The 22,313-nt window shown below is 43.2% G+C and overlaps 1 protein-coding gene across 2 annotated transcripts; it reads right to left on the bottom strand.

Annotated features, from left to right (window-relative positions):
- Nucleotides 1–10: 10 nt before the first annotated feature.
- Nucleotides 11–21,645, bottom strand: mkln1 (muskelin 1, intracellular mediator containing kelch motifs). Of its 2 annotated transcripts, none has more exons than XM_040173314.2 (18): nucleotides 21,524–21,645; nucleotides 20,289–20,358; nucleotides 17,122–17,264; nucleotides 15,771–15,859; nucleotides 13,822–13,931; nucleotides 12,852–13,044; nucleotides 12,600–12,716; nucleotides 12,324–12,389; nucleotides 10,492–10,604; nucleotides 9,194–9,406; nucleotides 8,415–8,636; nucleotides 8,195–8,324; nucleotides 6,123–6,270; nucleotides 5,682–5,796; nucleotides 4,812–4,951; nucleotides 3,681–3,783; nucleotides 3,396–3,450; nucleotides 11–2,955 (listed from the first exon to the last, which is right to left on the bottom strand). In XM_040173314.2, the coding sequence occupies exons 1-18, from the start codon at nucleotides 21,601–21,603 to the stop codon at nucleotides 2,834–2,836; spliced, it is 2,229 nt and encodes a 742-aa protein (XP_040029248.2). In that variant the 5' UTR covers nucleotides 21,604–21,645; the 3' UTR covers nucleotides 11–2,833. The 2 variants fall into 2 exon arrangements, with proteins under 2 accessions (XP_040029248.2, XP_077957242.1); XM_078101116.1 differs by having other exon boundaries at nucleotides 21,232–21,618.
- Between the last annotated feature and the right edge of the window lie 668 nt (nucleotides 21,646–22,313).

Raw genomic sequence — 22,313 nt, 5'->3', positions numbered from 1 at the left:
GACACGGGAATTAGGAAAACCTGAACAAAATACAATCTTTATTCCTTATATACATTACATACAATACTACAGGACTTTCTACACATTCTCTGCATCCACAATACCGCTCACTGATCTGAGAGTACCGGCCTTAAAACTTCCCACGCACGAGTCAACAGAAGGGCAAGATGGTAACAAAACAAGAAAAGAAATCATCAAAATAACAATCCATCGATCACACATCAGTAAAATAGCAAAAAACAAAAGTAGTATTTGGCGTTGTGTTTTTACTTTTTTTTTAACAAAAGGTGCTTTCAATTAGTCTTTTTAAACACTTTCCTTCTGGCACAAAATGAGAAACAAAGACTTCGGCAAGCATGGTGATTTTTCGAAAAAAAAATCAAATAATATTTCATCAAAAACAGGGATTGTTGTTTAGACTTTCCTTCTCTTCCGTGACGTAAAGTGATACTCAAGCAGCTCCTCTACCTCGGTTCTACTTTCCTCCACTGATGACTTTAATGTCAGAAAATAACTTCTCAAGTCCGGTGGGAAAACACTCCGGCGGGATCGAGAAATGCCGAGAGTGCATCTGCAGAGCAACCAAAAGCCACAGGAAACCGACGCACGGTGTAAATAAACGCCTCCTGTATTCAAAAGCAGGACACATCAAGCGTGCAGATGAGGCCTCTTGGATTCACTCATGAAGTGCATCCAACACAAGATCATCAACACATTCCATTCCAAGCTCGTGGAACACACACACAGGTTCTCTTTTTGCTAACAGTAATTATAAAGTAGTAGTTCGGGTAGTGTTGAAAAATGTGCTTTCTTGCTGAGGACCAGGCTGGAAGATCAACACCAAACAGAGCTAGCTTAGCTTAGCATCGAGAGCGGAAATAGCTAGCCTGGGTTGGTCCAGATGTAACAATATCCACATCCAGAGCTCCCCAATGAACACGTTGGTGTAGCACAGCTAGCGGTGGCCTCACATTCAGTGTGCAGACGTGAGTGGTGTCAATCCCCTCAGATAAATCTCAGCTATCTTTGGAAAATGGTCAGCAGTCATTTTGGCGCTAAAGCCTCGACAGCTTCCTCTGCCTTCCATGGTTTTAGTCCACTTTTCTACTTTTAAGTCATTTTTAAAAATAAAAAAAAGACTTGGAATTGGCTAATTAGAGGCTGGCAGCACCAAAATAAACTGAAAGCAAAAGCAGCGAACAGCAAAGAACCACAGTTAAAGAGACAGTTGAGCCCCAAATCTAAATATTTTATCTTACCTGTAGTGCTCAATGGATTTGTAAATTTTCTTTTAACAAAACACACCCCACCTCCAGCAGTAACAGACTTCAGCTTGGAAACTCAAAACATCCCCCCTCTTTCCACCCGCTCTTCCATAAATAATAAAAGCTGTTACAAACGGGAAAGCACACCTTTTTTCTTTTTCGTTTGGACTTTTTCTTTGTCAGTGATGCTACAACCGACATCTGACACAATGTGTGAACAATGATCGCGTTGGAATGGCTCTGCTTAAAGGGACAGTGCAGGTGTTTAAAAGGGGGTTTGTATAAGGTGCTTCTCCATAGTGGATTACTGAAGCGGTTCCCTCAACCGTGTTCAAAGACTCCTTTGACGATAATGAAAACGTGTCTGTCAATGGCTTGAAAAGAGTATTGATATAACGGATGTTTGTTTCGCCAAATCAATCTACTGTAGGAATCGTACTATAAGCACACTTCAAAACATCAAAACTATCCCTGTAACGCGGCTGGAAGATCTGAGGCCCACTCACCTCTTGAAGAAGGAAAACCTCACTAATCATCATTATTTCATCACACTGAAGGAACATCGTGTCAAGACACTAACACACAAGCAGCCCCCTCTCTAACCGTCATGTGGAATACTGGTACCAGCACTCCATTCACTCTCTCTTATAAATATAATGAGCAATTAAAGCCAGAAGGTTGGACTCTTAAATTAAGAGCAAAAAAGGAAGAACATGACCCACCACGGAATTGGTTCAACCCCCCCGCGAAAACAAAAACTTCAATAACAAAAACAATCCCTGTATGTATATTTACATATTCTGTACACCATTTAGAATTAAGTTGATTAACTATTGGGGGGGAAAAAGCCACTTTTACAACCCAAACCAATATATAAAGGTATATTTAGATATATATTAAGCTTCATCTCATAGAATAGTTCCTCTATTGTTACTACAACACTATTCAATTGTTTTGGCCTCCACCATCATGAATACAGCTGAACAAGTTGCAAAGAAGCAATCCAACCAAAATGAAAGTGTACATTAGGATTTAGCAGGCGATAATTAAATATTAACAAAAGAACAGCACCATTTTTAAACTGAACTTTCGCAACAATTTGCCAGAACAATGTCACATGTTTTACACGTGGAGGGAGGGAGGCCTGTGGGAGGGTGTGGGGGGGCATTGCATGGATACAAACACAAATCTAAAGCCGAAAAAAAGGAGGTCGGAAACAAATGTGTGCATGTCATTTTTCCACAGAAAAATAAATCCAAGTGAAGATGAAAAAAACACAAGTCATGTTTAAAGAGGTTTCCAGAAACTTCCATCAGCAAGAAAACAAATAGATTCCTTGGGAAAAGGGAAAAGAGTTCCCCCTCACATCCCAATACCACCATGCTGTGAACGCGTCTGTGTGTGTGTGATTAGTTGTGTCCGACGCAGCAGCAGAAAGTCTGTTGATGGAGTTCCAGATGTCAGCGTAATCAGATGAGTTGAGGAGTAGAAAAATAACTCTCTAACTGTCTGCTCCATCCCTACCGGGCGCCAATGGATGGGTGGGGGGGTCAGACAAAGGTGAGGGGCTAAAGCGTGATGAGGTCAACCAGGTTTCCTTTGGGTGGAGTCATGCTGTCTGGGAAGAAGTTGACAAGTGTGTCGAAGAGCTGCGTCCGCTGAGCGTACGTCTGGTCCACGTCGGAGAACCCTGAAGAAAAAACATCTGGTTTCAGAGGGAGCAGGATGCTGCAGGAGGCCACGGAACAGATGGAGGGCTTTCATCGGGTTCGTGGCGGGGGGGCTAGGGTCACGCTGTGTTCATGCATACACCAATCGCATCTTCCCCACCGATTTAAACACAATGCAGTAAACAGTAAATGGACTCACCGATGCATTAGCAGGGCCGACCTTTAGCTTTTAACAGGCACGACAAGAACACGGCTGGATGGTTAAATGCACGGCTCTGCTTTTTTGTTGCAGTTTATAGTTTGAATGTGAATCAAGGCATTTAGTTTGTTCTTTTCGTTCATGTTTTTATTTCACTCTGTTTATACGACCCATGTGTTTCTGATTAAACAGTGTGGACTAATACAACTAATATAGTGAATAAATGCAGTGAAGCTGTAGTGCGCAACCCGCCCTCCTTACCCAGAGGGATGAAGTCAGAGCTGGACTTGAAGAGAGCCGAGGGCAGCAGCTGGAACTGAAGCAGGACAGTAAACATGAGGCGGTGTAGTGGAAAAACAACCCCCCCGCCCCCATCAGATGGCACTGCTGCTTCTTCAACAGGTCTCTAAGCACACTGAGCACACGGATGAGAGCTCTACATTTACGTTTCCTTCAGGTTCATTTTCTCTCACATTTGAGCTTCTGGCCCCCACTCCATGAACAAAACAAACCCTACGCTAAAGACCACTAACTCTAACCCAGTACCTCTTTGGTCTCTTCGGGGTCAGCGTGGTCCACCGTCAGTGACAGGTCGTTCTGCAGGTATTTGAGTGCGCTCAGTGGCTCTGACTGGGCCTTCTCTTCGAACCTGGTCAATGAAAACACACAGACAGTGAACACCACATGACCTCAGTAGGGCTGCAGCTACCACCCGGAAACACTAGATGGCAGGAGAGAAGAGATCTGTATTAAAGGAGCATGTGAAAGGTGTGATGCTTCTACTGGGATCATCCTAATGGTGTCTTTAATATCACGAAACATTCACTACTCTCTAGTAGTCTTCACTGAAAACAAGCAGATGATGCTGGAACTAGAAGTCATTCGAACTCTTTGAAATGTATATTTTCCACTGGTTATTCTGCCTTATTGTGAAGCATTTAGCGTCTTCAAAAATGTTATTTCTCTCCACTCTGCAGAGCATTAACTAATAGGACAAAGGTTCATAAAAGTAGAGGGCTAGCGCACAGTGAATAGGCCTATTTTAGGCCATTACAGTTCTAATTCATATTACGTCAAACAACTCAACTACAAAACAGACAGTCCATCATTAGTTTAAGAAGGTCAGTCATCCAGAAAATAATAATAATAATAATAATAAATAATTTCAAGAACTTTGAATCGATCCTCGTGCAGTTTTTAAAACCATCAAACGCTGATAAACTGGCTCTCGTGAGGACCCCCCAGGACATGAAGACCACGAGTTACCTCTGCTGCAGAGAACAAATTCCAGCTTCAGAAAGCTCAGATTAGCATTTTTTTGTTTACAACATAGTTCCATTTGTCTTCCTACATAGTTTTGATTACTTCAATATCAATCTACAATGTAGAAAAAATACAAATAAAGAAAAACAATGAGTATGAAACATTTGACTGGTACTAACACACACACACACATTCCGGTTTTACAGCCCCAACGGGAGGTCTCCGTAGAAAGGCTTGAATGACAGAGGGATGGTGACTCATCATTTGATGGCAACTGGCCAGAGCTGGAAACGCCCCATGTGTTAACATAACATCAGTATTGACTCTCGTGAAACAGAATATCAAACCATCAAAGACAGCCCATGTGATGAGGTAGTTGTGGCTGCTAAAATACAAAGAAGGGCTGGACCTGACCTGTATTTCCTGATGAGGTATTTGCAGTGGCGCAGCAGGTACTCCTTGGAGGGCCGACACAGTTTAAGGGACCAGAAGTCGTCCAGGCGCATCTTGGGAGAACATGACTTCCCCGGGTTTCCCCCAAACAAGTAATGCACCTGAACACACACAGGAAATACACACCAGTTATAAAGCACAACGGGTGCTACGCGATGTGTATGATGCTACCAATCAGGCTTTAGACTAATCGCACGTTACGCAATGTTTTTCACTGATGAAACTATTACAAAGTCTGTTTTGTTTTGTTGCTAAAATGTGGTGGTGTCAAACAATTTTTAAGTCCGCTGGAAAGCAGTTTGGATGTTTGAAGAACTTACTCAAAACCAGATTTTATGTGCAGTGGTTCTGAATTTAAAGGCAGTGATGGGTCATATTTGAAAGTCTAGTTTTTTTGTTTTAGTTTTTAAAGTTAAAATTATTTTTTGAAAAAAAAAAATATATATATATATATATTTTATTATTATTATTATTATAATCCACACATCTGGATATAGCTGCCAGCTTGCAGTAAACAAGTTCAAATTCACAAATTTATTTTTGGGGTGAACTGTCCCTTTATGATTCCCAATGTGAAAACAAGCCTTGTTGTGTGAGAAGATTAAACGTGACTCCACCTCCTCGCATTGTTCTGTCAGTGCAACAAAAGGGTCCTTTTCACCCTCTGACCGGTTCGGGGGGGGTATTTTTTAGCTCCTGTAACATTTGTCTCTCCAGCAGCTCACGATGATACGTCTTAATCTGATGCTTTGTGATCCAAAAGCTTTGAGACTGACTCCTGAGATTGAGTGTGACAGCGTCCCCAATGAGAGCGCTGTGTGCGTTTGCTACCTTGTGCATCTCATCGTAAACCAGCTGGTGTGCAAAGCGAGGACACGGCTCCTCCTCCTGCAGAGCCTTGCTTGGGTTTTCTTTCACTGTTTGGTCGTTCTTGTACACGCACGACCTGAGCAGACACAAACACGTGCGCACATACACAAATAAAGCAAGTTTACATAGTGACGTAAAGACTGAACACTTCCTGAAGCATTCGAGGAAAAGCTGCTCAACAAATAGTTTGTTACGCACGCACACAGATGCACGCACACAGCCGTTGTAGAGAGAAACAAGCGCACGACATTTACTTTTTTCACCAGACATTGAGCACAAGAACAGCTACTTAAATCAATGTAATGTAACAACCTGTTCTTTTCGTGCACACGCACGCTGAAGATCTCAGCTACAAAGAGATGCGTGTGAGTAAGTGTGTGTGTCTTTCATTGACTCTCCTACCAGTTGTTGCGGGCGATGTCGTAGATCCAGAAGGAGTTTCGGACGTTCTCCTCGCGCTTGTCCTTGTCTTTGCTGAGGCCCGACAGCACGTGGATCTCGTTGAGCTCGGGGTCGATGGTGGCTCTCTGAGTGAAGCCCGTCATCGGCACTGTGGCGACAACAACGGCAACCATGAATGGACACGGAGTTCAGCTCGGAGGAACAAAGAAACGTACTTGTCGGGGGGTATAGTAGTGGGACGAGTTTGATGAGCACCATTAATAATACAACTTTGTTCTCCCCTTAACAAGTCAAGCTCAAGGAAGGAAAGAAGGCTACTCTGTAACACAGCAACACGATGCCATGGCAACGGGCTGCGGCAGAGAGGCTGATCGGCATGCAAATTCAACCCAATGGGTGCAGGGATTCATTTCCTGTGTGGGTCAACGCCTGAGAGCATTCTAGGAACTGAGAGCCGAAATCTATGTGTTAGGCGAAAATTAAATTTGTTCTGTTATTGTCCGTCATCTTATTGCGATGATTCATATATAGTCAGTGTTTCCCCGCCCATTATATCGAGGGGGGGTGGGGCGCACGTATACACATGTATACACACGCATGTATAAATATATATTATACACACACCAATTAATTTCTCCAAAATGGGTGAATTGGTGTGTTTATAAACCACACATAATCTAACCGGAGTCAGTCAACAATCTACATCTGTACAAACCAAACACTGGAGCTAGTCCAGTCTCATCTTATGTCCATTAAATATGTCACAAAGCTGGGTTCAACACATTCAAATTTAAAGGCTGTGTGCAAATACAGACCAAGCGGTTTGGTGGCAGATATCCAACCAGTTTTATACTCTTTGTAGAGCAGGAGAAGAAGACGACACAGAACTGAGCCAAGTCAGGCCTGTTGTTTCCGTACAGGCAACAGAATAGAGTTCAAATGTCATTGCGGGGAAACACGGCACAAATTGAACTCAAGAAGGGGAGATGATCTAAATGAGCTTAATCTGAGCACAGCTCCCAGCTCAGGCTGCGGGTCGGCATGTCCAGAGAGACGTGGCAAGTTGCTGTCGCCAAGCCACTGCACACGTCAACATCAGAGAATCATTATGACCCCGAAAGGGGAAGCGAGAACAGTTTGTGCTTCCTTCCTGCCAAGACACATTCTGTTCTTTCTTGCTCCGTTTCACCCTTGTACACATTGGTATTGGTCAATATCTCTCTTCCCCCCCCCCCCCTCTGGCTGCTCCAGGACAAGGAGGTGAGCGTCGGCAAACAGAGGATCTGAGGTGGCGCCCACATCTCAGTCCGTTGTTCTGTCGGGGGAAGTGTCTGACACACACACAGGAATGTAAACGCAAGATGGTATTTATAAAACCTTGAATAGGACCGAATAATACTTGAGCAACAATGAGCATGTCGGGAGTTCCTGAGAATCGATTTGGACGGGACCAAACATGCAGGACTGTCGATACCAAAGTTCTGCACCTCTGAGAAGTTCATTTGGATTTGGTGTTTCTGCAGCACTTCAGCACTGCGTTAACGTGCCCAGCCGTAGTATATACATACATGTACATACAGACAGTGCCCTCCAGAATTATTGGCACCCTTCAGTAAAAATTATCAATTCAAAATATTCACAAAAATCAAACCTTTAACTGTGACGGCCATGTCAGAAGCTTTGTTTTGTGGTCCGTGAACCACAGATTGTGTGGATTTCAAGGTGTGCTATGGAGCGTTATCCTCCTCGTCCAACAACAGCCCATTTTAAGCCTCCTGGAGGGGCTTTAAGGTTTTCATTAATTATCGGCTGATATTTGATTATTAACAAGATGTCCAGGGCCTTTGGCAGAAAAACAGCCCGACAACATCAAAGATCCACCACCATACTTCACATTGGGTATCAGGTGCTTCTCTGTATGACTATCTTTCTTTCTACGCCAAACCCAAGTTTGATGTTTTTTGCCCAAAAGATATTCACAGATTCAGACTTCATTTCACCAATATCGTTCTGCGGATCTTTTACATAAGATTGTATTTATAAAGTCTCACTAAATACAAACAGTGTGTTACCCATGCCCGAGTCCTTCTTGGTGCCATCAGATATGATCTCTACGTGGTCTCCGTCCACATCGTAGCTGAAAAAATCATTGAGGTATGTCTTTGACCTCTGACCTCCAAACACATACAAGCAGCGGTTTCTCTGTGGGAAGCAGAAGGGACACAACAGAGAATTACCATGCATGCTAATTGTGTCTTAGTTTAGTTGAGCAGTAATGGAAATGAGCCTCACGGTGTGGAAGAGCATGCAGTGGCCAATCCGGGACTGGACGTCCTCTGGCCCGGCGTTGCACGAGTCTTCCCGTAGGAGGCTCCACGTTCCAGCGTGACAGTGGTAGGCGTACAGGCCGCTGAACTGAGGCTCTGATGTCCGACTGTCCTCCACGCTGCCATTACACGTCAGGATGCGACCCCCAAACGTGTAGATCATGTGCTTCTCCGAGTCCATGCACATCTGTGGGGGACAGGAGCCGGAGGGCACAGGATGTGTGAGTTAAGCAATCGACTTACAAGCTCATCACGGAATACATTTTACAAAGTCTGTCTTGAAGAAAAACATTATATGTTTATATCACTGAGTTGAGTTCCTTTCAAACATGTTCTTTCCAGACTTTGTTAGCGCATCACAATGAGATCTTAGCGTAGTAAAGTTCAAAGTCTATTTTACGCTGTTTAATACGGAAGTGACCTGCATTCAACACAGAGCGTCCAATGAGTGCGTCTTGCTGCTCTACATTACAGGTCATTTAGCTGACACTTTTATCCAAAGCGACTTACATTGCATTTTTAACCCATGGCTTTTTACATTTTTGCGCGGAGAGCAATTAGGAGTTAGGTGTCTTGCTGAGGGACACTTCGACATGGAGCAGCCGGGGCTCGAACCGCCAACCTTGCAGTTCCCAGCGCATCCTCTCTACCCCTGCGCCGTGTCGACCCTGATAAACCACTGAAGGACCATTGGATTGGATGAGTACATTAAATATAAGAGCCTGGGCAGGTACAAGCAGCTACCTGGTGGTCAAACACCAGCTTTGGTCCCCCGTCAGCGGAGGTGTCCTCGCTGAGTAGCGTCCAGGTGTTGGCGTCGATGTCGTAGCGGTAGAAGTCGCTCTTCAGGGACTTGCTGTTCCTGACGCTGGAGTCCAGGTACCGGCCCAGAGTGTAGATCTGACGCCGCTGAGAGTCAATGCACATCTTGTGGCAGGAGCGGGCACTGGGACCGCTCTGATTGGGCACAAACAAAGCTCAATAACCACAGTGTTTCCCACAGATATAGACTAATTTGTGGCGTTGCGCCACAGATTCAACACTAGGGTTGTCAACGAATATTCTATATTCGAATATATATTTGGTAGTAGTTGTTAAAAACAACTATTCGAATGTGAAAATTAATATTCGAATGAAACTGCGGTGCGACTGTCTGCTTTGCGCGGGGGCGCCTGACTACTGACTATATTGCATGAATAAAATAGACCACATAGGCTACAACAACAGCTTCATGCACTGGTTTGGTTATTTGCCGTTTCATGCCAAGGATCAGTTCCCTGTTTACAGCGCAGCTCGCTCGGAGCGTTCAATGTCGGTACTTTAAAACTTTCAGTTTCAATCACTAAATTAAGAGACCTTACATTGCTTGGACAAAACTCTTGATCAGCACTCAGCATTTGTTTATTGTTGCAGAGAGCGTGGCGGTGCGTGCGAGAGAGCGAGAGATCTGCGGACTTGGCCATTAGTTAATTTACTTATTTTTGTGCAGGTAATATGTTAAATATGTTTAAACTTAAATAAATTACCTATACAAGTAGTTATGTCCCGTTGTATTCATTTGTCCAGTTATTGACGTGCCTAATGCGCAACCAGATATTCAAATATGTGTTTTTTTAAAGCGAATATTCGAACGTCATTGTTGAGCAGTTTTTCAGCCCTATTCAACACCGGCCACCACACATTGCGTTTGGTGTATTTGTTTAACACTATTTAAATCATGCAGCGTATTCGTTCAGCTGCATTTCCTTTCCCTGCTCTCCCTTCGTCTCGGTCACTCACGCGTCTCACATACACAAACACACACGCCCCGCAAAATCCGTTGCTCTGACAGAAGTTGCAGACTTTGCGCATGTAGGCTGTAACAACAAGTAGTACAGGGTGTGAAATGTGTATTGTGCATACTGTGAATTGTGTATAGTTCTATCTAGCGATGTGTGTTTTAGTGCGACGTCTGTCGCACTCCACCCCTGCCCCCACCAACCCCCGGTTAGCAGCCTCCACACATTGACGTTGGATCTGTGTGAAACACTGAACCCACTCACCTCTTTCTCTGTGTCTCTGGAGATGCAGGACCACTGGTTCTCCTGAACACTGTAAGCCCAGAAGTCAGCCAGGTCCTGCGTGCCGTCCCAGCCCCCAAACAGGTAAACGGTTTCTGTGGGAATAAAGTGAGCGGACAGACATTAGAACTCTTCTGGATTTGCTTTGGAAAGCTGCGCCTGCAGCCAGCTGAACTCCAGCAGACTTTTGGTTTGGTTGAGAAAAGATTTGTTAAATTATTCTTACATACAGAATTCAGAGAATCATAATCCTGACTCTTTGGTTCAACTTTAAAAATCTTTTTTATTTAACACTTTTAGTCAGTCTATTAGTAGTATATTTTAAAAGTATCATATGTTTGCTTTGATGCTTAAATGAATTCACGGAGGTGCAAACGTTCATTGCTGAAAAGGGAAGGGGTGAACTAGATTTATAACTAAACACAAACCAAGAGCATCATTGCAAACCGGAACACATCACAATGTTCATTTTATGACAAATATCTTGTTTCAATAACAATCCAGTCTATCGGCTCGGGTCATTCATTTTTTTTGTTGGTGACCTCTGGTTCCAAATCTAACTTCCCTACATATTAACATTGTTAAATGTTCTACTTTTATTAAATTCCTGTATTTGGGTACCACTCTGAGTAAAGGCAGAAGAGGATGTAGTGTAGAAGCAACCATCAACATACTTTGATGTATTAGGGGTTTACAACTCATGTCTGCTGCTTTAATAAGCGAGCAGGTCTGTGCAGTGAAAACAGTGTTTGGGTCAAACAAAGGACGCTGGTGCTCAGGCTCTCGGGAGTCTGTGTGCGTGAAGTTTGTGATCGTATCACAAACCTGTTTAGGAGGAAATGAACATGGGCCAGAAAATAAGTCACTGACTATCAATAATAGAGCGAATTGAGACAGCATTCTACATTAGATCATAATCTATCATTATCAACTCAATACAGGGGGATTATTACTAACGCTTGAGATCAGGATCAGGACTAAAAGTGACGGGACCATAAAAGTTATGTTCTGTCTTACAGCCACATCTAACTAGCTCAACGAGTCAAATGGAAGACATTTACTCCGAGTCAAAGCTCTGGATGTAATAATATTTTGTTATTGGAAGCACTCTGGATTCCCTCTGTGATTGAAATCTTTGAGATTGCTCAGGATCCATATGAGGTCCAGAGCAGATGTGAAAGGATTGGGACGAGACTGGTGATAGAGATATCCATCAAAATGTACAAGAAAAGGATTCCTGCCAGTTGAGAAAAAAGGGATGAGGAGAAAAAAATGTGGTGACAAAGAAAACCATTTAGGATCCTCTGCATCAACTTCTACTATCAACTAATGCTCCCAAAGCACAGAGGCCAGTGTGTGCAGACGCGCGCGCGCGCACACACACACACACACACACACACACACACACACACACACACACACACACACACACACACACACACACACACACACACACACACACACACACACACACACACACACACACACACACACACACACACACACACACACACACACACACAAAGCAGGCTTTTGTTTTTCAGATGGCCTGCGGGGAAGTTTGCCACTGAAAACGTCAATACAGAAAGAAAAAGAACAATGTGGCTGTGTGTGTGCCTGCCAAAACAAGTTGTGATTTATATTCTCTTTGAAGAGAAATGCCCTCAGGCCCGTCTTTTTTGGAGGAGACGGATCTCAAGGTGGATGGGGCAGGGAGGGAGGGAGGGTGGGATAATTTCATTAGGCTTCAATGGAGTCTGAGTAGAAGGATATGAGTCATAGCCTCGGCTAAACACTGGCTCCATGGGTCTCACCGGTCTGGACGTCAATCACCATTTGATGACCTCCCCTCATTCCAGGCCTGTTGTCGTCCCCGTCACCTGAGAAGCAGAGAGGGGGGAGGAGACAAAGAGTGGTGGGTGAGTGTGGAAGACGTAACGGTGACGTGGTGGAAAGTGAGAGAGGTGGTTTGTGGGGAATGGGGCGATGGGAGGAGCAGAGGGAAGCATGGCTTTAGCATCATGGCAACAAAGCTTTTACAGTCCATTGAATGTTTCATCGACAAATGGGTAATATTTCCCACTTCTCACTGTTTATGTCGTCTCGGTTGACTTCTTGGGCGCTTGTGCCTTTGTTGCATTTTGGGATGATCTGACTCCACCGGGGCTTATACTCCTGCTGGCTGATATACTGGTTAAATAAACCGTCTAGTGAGGAGAGAAGAGCCAACATGGCAAAATATCACTATTCCCATATGCAGAAATAAAAAAAGGATTAAAATGGTACCATTGCAAATTCTAAATAGAGATTAAGTCATTTTTCTAGCGGGGCGAGCACCATACCTCTCACAGCTTTGTCTATGAGCTCCTCGCATACGTCGAAGTCTCCTTGCAGCACCAGCCGGTCGTGCAGGTGGGTGAGCATCGGGTGCTCCAGCGCTATCCGGGTCTTCTTTTGCAACGACTCAAAGGCCTCTGTGTAGTTATGTTGTCGGAAGTGCTTGAGGCAAAGGCGGATGGCTTCCTGTTCTCTGTACTGTGAGGGAACAATGGAGGAAAAAGATGAAGGCAGATTAATGGAACAGCTACACAGAGAGGCTGAAATCTCTGCACTATCGACAGATGTTAGCCACGACGTGTCTGGAGCTGTTCATTTAAACTTATTAACACAAAAATGCCTGGTTCTAAAAGCTTATTTAGTTGATTTAGTTTGATTTCAGTACAGCCTAAAGTACAGCCTCTCGTACTTTATTGCTTAAATAATAAACGTCTCGTTTGGCGGTTCCGGGGTGTGCCAACGTCTTCAGACAAAGTGAGAAACTCTTACATCGCCTTGACCCTCCCTCGACCACATAAAAAGTTACACACGATTCCCTACATCGTGTCCCAGGCTTAGAAGGCACAAGAACAAATAACAGTGGTACCAACACCCAGCCCCACTAAAGTTCTGAGATATGAAGCTGTTCATTAGGTGTGGCCCTGTTATGCATGAAAAAGCATGACATTTAATGGCCATACGAACATAAGATTGGCTGACTTTAAAAAGGGAATGAAATTCAGATTGTAGGACGACAAGTTGTAAACTCTTAATGTGTTAGTGAGTCTGTGGCTTTTGATCAAATTCCCTAGTTTGGTCGTAACTAAGCTAAAAAGTTAGCAATTTTAATGTTTTCCCACTGGTTTGTTGAAAGAAACAAGAACATCTGTGTTAAAGCGAAGGACACTACAGGTTTTCCTGCCAGCTGATTAATCCATCATGCTACAGAATCAGGCCAGCTGGATCTGTTGTAGTCCTTTTACTCCGGCCACTTGCCTTGCTGTACCAGTTGAGGCAGGGCTGCACCACATCGGGATCTTCGATACCGTGCAGCTCAATATACCAGATGCTGAAATTAAAACTAGGACCCCAAGACATCAGAGGCACTGCAACACAGAGAAAAAGATGGAGAGAGATGAATAAAGTGTAAGGAGACAGACACGTTTGCTACGTATCGTTTTATAACAGTGCATCTTGTAGAAGGAAGATATAGTACTTTTTTACCCAAAATTTCACCACTTTCACTTCCACGTTGTGCTACATCCCAGCTAATGTCCACGTCTTTGCATCAAAACAAAACTTATATGGTTCTTATTTACCTGAAGCAAAATATATATATTACATCTATTACAACTTTTTTTTTCTCCCACTGGTGGTTGGCTGACTGCTGACAGCACTCGTTTTGATATTTAGCAGAGCGCGCATTTGAAACGTCAATATTGCTGACGATCATGCTCATTTAATTATGGCAGCCAACATTGATTAAAATGTTATTAATTGCCCTCTCATAGCATTTCCCTTTTAAAACGGCTCCAGATCATTTGTAAGGAACATACATTTTTGGGATGAGCAGCAGAGCTGAGTATGTGGCTTGCACCCATGAAAGATTTGCCAAACCTTCTCTGCCATTGATTCTTGTTTAGTGTTGTTTGGCGGATTGGATAATTGAAGACTGAAGGAACAAAGCATATTGGCAATTTATAAATTGAACAATATATTGATTCAATAAGCAGCGGCCTCAGTGGAGTATGAAAGAACCATACACAGCTGTAAACAGCCCGACTCCTCCTCATGTTGTTCACACACTGCAGAGGGATGGCATCCCATTCTGCAAAAAGCATTTGTGGTAGTGGTGGTCACTCTGGGATTGCCAGTAGTTGCATAATCTCATTTTGATATCTCTTTATTGAGATTATATTGCTGACAGTCCATCTTCTCCACACTTTGACCCTATGACCCATCTGCTGTAGGCAGAATCTGGACCGGTGGCTGAACACAACGTTCATCCACATGTTCAGGTTCCAGGGCACGTGTTGCCGACAGCAAACGGGCCTGACGGTGAAGGGCCGCATCATGGCAGCCTGATAGCAGAGACAATTTGGCACATTTGTCATGGCTGCAACCCACTTACTAAGCACGGCTGCTCATCCCAGAAATGCATGTTCCTTACAAATGTGGCACCATCTAAAAGGGAAATAAACTGGCTTTCCAATTGTATAAGATTTATTGACACAAAGCATTGTTACAAGGAAATTATTAACCAAACACAAGTTTCCTTCCTTAGTTTTATGCTCATATTTTGGAAATTATATTAGATATTTGCACCACAAGCGCCATGAACAATATGGGGCCACAGTTGTGTATACAACGTATAGTTCCACAACGACACTTAAAATCTACTTGTGTCTACATGACTTAATTGTGACCCCAATGGAAAGTGGTTCAATCTCACTACACTGTTAAACCTGACTATGACAATGCTTAGGAGTCAGTTTGAGACAAGTAGACATTAGTGCAAAATCAAGTCACTACAACCATGATGGTTGCATGACCAGCACCATGGACAGCACCACACATTGATCAACATGACCCAGACATTAGCTGATGCATTATCAGCACCATGGACAGCTCCTTCTGCTCCTGAAAGCCAAAAACTAGGACAACAGCAACATGCAGCTCAATTTCATTCTGCGCTTTCGTAACTACAATCCCATGCGGGCCAAAATGGCTTTATGATTTGACTACCTGAAGCTGGAAGACAATTCAAACACCGTGACATATAAGAAAAAAATAATTGAATCTGTGGCGCACCGCCACAAATTAGTCTATGTGTGGGAAACACTGCAAGGCGTATTTACCTTCAAAACGTCCAGAGCCCCCCGTGCAGAGTAATATTGAGTCTCATGTACAAACCACTGACACATGACAAACGACACAGCTCTCACCTATTTTGACAAATCTGCAGGGAAACATCTGCTCATCAATCTTGTGCTTTAAGGTAAACGTTTCCTTGTTGTAGTCATTCTTAAGGCCACTGGAATAGAGAGAAAGAAAAAGGTTAAAAAAGCAGAGATGAGGCAGCTGTTTAACAAATTGCATTATAGTACAGGTAGATGAAATCCAGCGTTCTGATTGGTGTGTGAGTGACTCACGGGGTGTGCAGTATTCAGCGAATGTACATTACCTGTTCACATTGACCCGAGCATTCCGTATCACTGCGCACTCAAAATAACAGTTTGATTTTGCGCGACCGTTAGGGCTGTCACGATATCAAATTTTTGTTGTGCGATTATTGCACCAACATTTATTGCGATATGCGATATCATTGCAATTTTCAGACCATTTTATGCCACGGACAACATATAGATAATAATAGGTTTAGTTGAGATTTTAGCTTAGTTAGCTTCGTTGGGTTCACTGCTTCTCTTCACCTGTCTGGGTCCGCTCTGTGTCTGTGTGCACTGCTAAGCCCCGCCCCCCACAAAGAAAAGGGACAGAGGGAGCGCGATCAACTTAAATGTTGGTGCCGTTCATTTAGATGTAAAATGGATATCGCAGCGCCAAAAATGATTGCACGCGATTTCAGAGAGTGTGCGATGTCATTTTATCGCATATTGCGACAGGCCTAGCGACCGTTGTCATTTCAGTTTTTAGCTCAGTGCCGATCGCCGAATTAAGACCGGAAGCAGTGCAAATGATCGGTTCTGGGCAATGCGAGCATTCGCCACCGGACAATTAAAGTGGATGTCATGAGCGATGTGAATGTATGAGATGGTGCGAGATCTTGTAAGGAGATCCAATGCTGCTTACATGCACGTACGGGAACTATTTTTTTCTACGCTACTCAAATGCGATACACAACGTTTAGGCAAATACTAGTTTGTGTTGAAGGGCAGCAATTTACTTACTATTTATAATGTCGCTGGTAGCGGTATTATAAATGCAATAAAGGTGCTTGAGGCAGTACTTTATCTTTAATAATGTAACTGTTGCATTATTAGACGATAAAGCCTCTCGTAACTTATTGCTTAAATATTGGTTGAGATGCCGACTGCATCCATATGCCGGTACAGTTGGGATAGTTGTCTAAATATGGCTGGTAAATGTGCGCTTGTTCTTTCTCTGAAATATGGGGCTTTCAAGTGAATTTCAACAAAAGTGAAACAGAGCAGTCTAACACTGCCCACAAGCTTCAAACGATTCTCTCAAAAGAGAAGAAAAGACTACAAATGGCATACTAATGTGACACTGAAACAATCACAAACAAAAAAACCTTGGACTGGCTTAATCTCTCACCTGGACAAAAGCTCTGTCATGTTTTCTTCACTCATCCCACCAAACACTTTAAACTTCTTGAGGTTGCATACGTGAGTCTTCTCATACTTTCCAAAGGTGATGCTCTGAACAATTGCCGGCCTTTCCAATTTCAAGATTAGAAACTGAAAAGAGAAGCAGACAGGAATCAGGAAATAGAAGGCAAAGAGCAGAGTTATAAATCCATTAGTGTTCCTAATTCCTTCCGGCAGGCCGGATGCTGTGAACAGATTTGCTCATTAACTTATCATAATAATGACTGCAGCAGGGTCGATTTAGTCCGTCAGGTTATTGGAGTTACACACATTCTATGAGCTGCATCCACAAGTCACTGGTGCTGTAACAAGACAGAACACCTACTGACACGTCACTAGCGGCCATTAGGCCTGAGCCAGTGGCGAGCGAACAGGTCGGAACATGGATAAAAAATCCCACTTGAAAGCAGGCGTTAGACCCCCCCCCCTCCACCCTCATGAACTACACTGACAGCCTGTGAAACCAAGAGACAGATGTTTGAATTCTACTGTGAGGCATTGAGTCAACAAGCATTAGTACATCCTGATCCTACCGATATGACTTGTATGTTCAACTCATAACAGTTCGGCACATAGATATTCAATGTGAACATATAATAAAGAGGAAAACAAATGAACAGTAATCTACAAATTCCAAAATGAATACATAGGAATATTTATGTTTAAAAAAGTGGTGTTAAGTTAACACTTGTACGTTCCTATCCCTTTCTGTTACTTAAATCAAATTATGTAGTATTTATTGCATATCAACATCAATACCTTTTACTGCGGTTGATGGAGGAACCAAAGTGAGCAAACATTGGGTGTTTCCCCTCTGAACAATTAAATATATGAGTCTTATTTTTTTATCTTGCCTGGAATGTACTGTGAATGAACCGTTTGGTAGGAGATACATTTAAACTTGTTAGTTCCTGCCTCAGCATTGTGCCAAAAAAGTAGTGTAATAAGTGCATCCATTAATCATGATGGTAGAGATAGTTTGAAAGAAGTGGTATTGTGACAAAAAAATAAAATGGCAAAATATATCTCAGCATATAAAAATGTCTCAATGAATATTGATTTGTTGAAGCTTTATTCAACTAAGCAGTTCAGTTTTCATACCAATATTTATTTTTGGTTCCGCATTTGTTTTTTGAGAGTGTCTTGGACATAGTTAACCTTTGTTTTGTGTTGATTTATATCTTCTAGGTCAGCGGTTTCCAAACTCAAGAATGCCGCGGCCCACTTTGAAATCTGAAAATCTTTCAATGCACCAACCAAACCTTTGGGTGGGCCGCAAAAAAACGATAATGTATGTTTTGAATACCATTATCTACTGAGCTCATGTGCCGTGTTTTCCGCACAATAAGGCGCATAAGATACTGCAGTCTATCAGCGCAAATCACTGTCAAAATTCGAGAGCGCAAATCAGGTTGATGCGCGCGTAAATCAAACATCCGCCAGCAAAAGTCCGTCCCGTCTCTTGCGAAACGTGAATCTCTGTTCGCGATCGAAGGAGTTTTCTACGCGCTCAGTGTTTTTCTTTGACAGTAAGGGGGCGGAGCCAGTCACCATGGTATCTACATCTGATTGGTTACAAACCCCGTCTTTGGATTGGCTGGAGTGATGCATTCACACAACTATAGAAGCCCACTTCGGCACTAAAGAAAGGGGATAGAAAGTCGAAATTATGAGATAAAACGTTGTCAAAACACAAACGACACCTTTATGTAACCGTAGTGGACCGTAGATGACAACCAGCTACAACCATCATTTACCATCATTACCGGCACATTAAGAGCAATGCGTCCAGCTCTCAGACCGGCTGGTGATTTGCCGCCGTAGCAGTCAAACGTTTGGCGTCGGGGCGGGTGGATGGGGGGGTGGAAACGGTACTTCCAGGGTCCGATCGCTGCGAGGTGCGCCCACTCCCGCCGCCCCCTTCGCCATCCACGCCTTAAATCTTCGGCTCCTTTTAGAATAACTTATTTTACCCGTTAAGATGGTTCAGCTACTGTAGAGAAAAGGGCGCCGTCTCTCGCTCTTTAATCTCATGAAGTGCTCCGCAAGAACGACAGCTTTGTTTCTCCGACGCGCCCTGAAACAAGCTCCATATCTCACGCGCTTCAGCGCTGCTCAGCATTTTGCCGTCGTAGACGAGCTTTGGCATGTTTGGCAGAGCGCCTTGAGCGCTGTGTACAACCAGTATGGATCAACCAATTAACCAATCTGTTCGTTTAAATTGTTTGTGCTTCATCAATTAATGTTTCACATAACTAACGTGCCGCATCATACATATTTTTATATTAATTTCAAACTTTTCAAAATTGAAAATTAAAAACTTTCTATTTATTGTAAATGACCTCTCGCGGCCCATCTGCAGTACCTTCGTGGCCCACACTTGGGAATCGCTGCTCTAGGTATAACAGACTAATTTTTAATCAATGATAATCAAGATACACGATGACAAAAAACTTGCTGCATGTCTCCTCAGATTTTATATTCTCAGTCAGACTATATTTTCCGATAACCCCTTTCTCCTGAGCCCCGTTTCGTCACCATTTACGGTCTCAGACTTCATGTTAAGTCAGACGTCATGTTCCCCCAGGCCCTTATGTTCTCTGAGCTATATGTTCCCTTAGGCTTTATGTCCCGACAGCCCCCATGTTCCGAGTCTTTATGCTCTCAAACTGTATGTTCCCACAGCACCTACGCTCCCTGAGCCTAGGTGTTCACTCAGACTTTATGTTCCCTCAGCCCCTAAGATGCATCGGAATTTGTTGACTTTATTTTTTTTAAGACATGTCTCATCGTTGTTGTTGCAAGTTTAACTGGCATCCTAACAATTCAGTAAAATTCCACCCATGTCTAAGGTCGACTAGCGGGCACTTTTTTTCTGTCAATCAAATGAAAGACTTATTATCAGAGAGGCTAAATGTGCTGGTAAAGAAACCGGAGAGGTGTGGGAACAAACTGAATTGATGATCATATTTCATACACGTACGGTATGAACAAAAAAAACACAACAAGCCTCCCAGAAATCCAGTTAAGGTACAGGCAGACTGACAACTCCACTGTGAGGTCCACAGTGAGGTCAAGGGAAGGGACAGTTTGCTGAGGCAGCATTGGGCCTACCTGTGGAGGGTAGTTGCTTTCAGAAGACCACCTGGAAGACTGATCATTGGGTTTGTCCACCAAGATATTCCTAAAAAAAAACACCCGCAAAGAAACCATAGAGTTAATTTGGAGCATAACGGCAGCACTAAACTGGAGACAGTGGACCGTGTTTATCCTAAGCCAGGATCCAGTAATCAGAATTCACTATGGGAGCAGAATTGACGTGTGTATGTGTATATGGGCATGAAAGATTGTGTCTGTACACTAGTAGCTCGAACAGCAAATGAACCATGTAGCCATACCAACTTTGCTTATTCAGGCCAGCTAGATTGTGCTAGCAGATCAACGAAGTCCATTCAATTGATGTACGTCGGTGTTAGTTGGTACAGTAGGGTTAATTTAAGCTAGCAGCCAGTTGTTAGTAGGTATCAGCTACAGCTAACTCAACGTGTGCCTGTACGAGTGCTGAACTAGCCGAATGCTCTGAAACTATGCGTGACTTCACTCACGTGACTTCAACTTAGAAGCGGTGCTGTTCACGCCATTCCAACCATCTGTTTTCCAACACATATTCCAAGTAGCCGGTGGATAAGGCCGTTAGCTATTGCTGCTAAAAGCGGACCCCTTTGGTTAACGAACAGCAGCTAAGTTAGTTACTTTGGCTCCGGAATAAAAATGTAGTTAGCTGACGGGGACGCTCGTTTCTTACAAATGTGGGTGCCGGACAGACATGCTGAATCAAACTCTGATAATGCGGTTGTCATTTGACGGGTTATTATCTCGGGATTGTAACAAATTGAACAACTGGCAGTTCAAAGCAATGGACTTTGATGATGAAACACAGGCTTTTCTCAAGAGAAGAAAATTATATCTCGCGCACTGTTATTTAACAGAGCAGTGCGCAAGATACGGATTGCTTTCTGTTGAATAATCTAAACGACTTGCAAGTGACTACACGTACCCGAAGAGAGATCTTATTGTCGTCCCCTCAAACACACAATCATTCAGAAAGTACCACTGATGCTTTGAAAAATAAGCACCACCATCACCATAGGGCGACAACGTATCAACACCCAACGCCCCTACCGCCACTAACAAGGCTAACGCTAGTTAGCTGGCGCGGGTCGCAGAGGAGCTAGCTAGGCCAGTCGGGCCGGTTGGGACAAACGTTGGTGCATTGAAGCGATAAAACATCCCTTGTGTCTACAAAATCTAATGCATAGGGCGGACCACCTAATTTGTGCATTACTCACTCGGGTAAATATGTAGAGGAGTAAGAGCTCCATTTAAAAATGCTGAAAGTGAGGACTCCGCTATCAGGAACGACAGCCATCTTGTTGCACAAAATAACAAGTAGCGGGAGGCCAGCGGGGAAGGAGCGGTAACGGCCCTTAAAGAGACAGTACAACGTGTTCGCTTCTGTCTGACCGAGGAAGAGGACAGTAACGCCATATTCCCCATATTCGTGATGATAACACATCAGCTATCATATATATTTTTGACTTTATATATTATAGTTTAAGAAGTCGGTTCCCAAATAATTCAATAATAATAAAACAAACTACTCAGCCTCATCCAATTTCTTTCATATTTGAAAAACAAAACAGTAATCACCAGATTTCTAGAATCATCAATAGAAATCACTGTATCGTTGTGGCCAGATCGTTGTATGAAAAAAAATGCTTTGAGAAAGTAAACGCTGGATGCTTGACACACAATCTTCAAGACACAGCCTCAAATTCATGTAAAGAAGCAGTGCAGCTTTAAAGCTTGTGTCATGTCAGCTTATAGCCTATCAACTGGATAGGAAACCAAATTGCCAAACAGTGACTCTGGGTTTTTAAGGGCCCTGTTGAACTACCTTTATGCACAGCCTGGTTGGTAATACGGTTCACTTATAACTGGAAAGAATTTATTGATAAAATATCCACAGCAATATTTTTTTAAGTAATCTGAAGAAGAGACGACTTACTGTAATACGACTTCCCAACATATATGTTAATTAATAAATGTTTTGTACTAGCCATCATTGGCCTATAGATC

This window comes from Gasterosteus aculeatus, chromosome 4, assembly GCF_964276395.1.
Source record: "Gasterosteus aculeatus chromosome 4, fGasAcu3.hap1.1, whole genome shotgun sequence".
Lineage (NCBI taxonomy): Eukaryota > Metazoa > Chordata > Actinopteri > Perciformes > Gasterosteidae > Gasterosteus > Gasterosteus aculeatus.
The sequence above is the reverse complement of the archived record's forward strand: the minus strand, read 5'-3'. Positions and strand labels throughout refer to the sequence as shown.

Excerpts from the sequence above, each read along its gene's own strand:
- mkln1 (XM_040173314.2), bottom strand. The coding sequence starts at position 21,603 with ATGGCTGTCGTTCCTGATAGCGGAGTCCTCACTTTCAGCATTTTTAAA. Across the intron at positions 13,045-13,821 it reads GCCTCAACTGGTACAGCAAG|TACAGAGAACAGGAAGCCAT; the intron begins GCAAGTGGCCGG and ends GTTCCCTCACAG. Across the intron at positions 12,390-12,599 it reads CAACCGAGACGACATAAACA|GTGACGGGGACGACAACAGG; the intron begins GTGAGAAGTGGG and ends TCTGCTTCTCAG.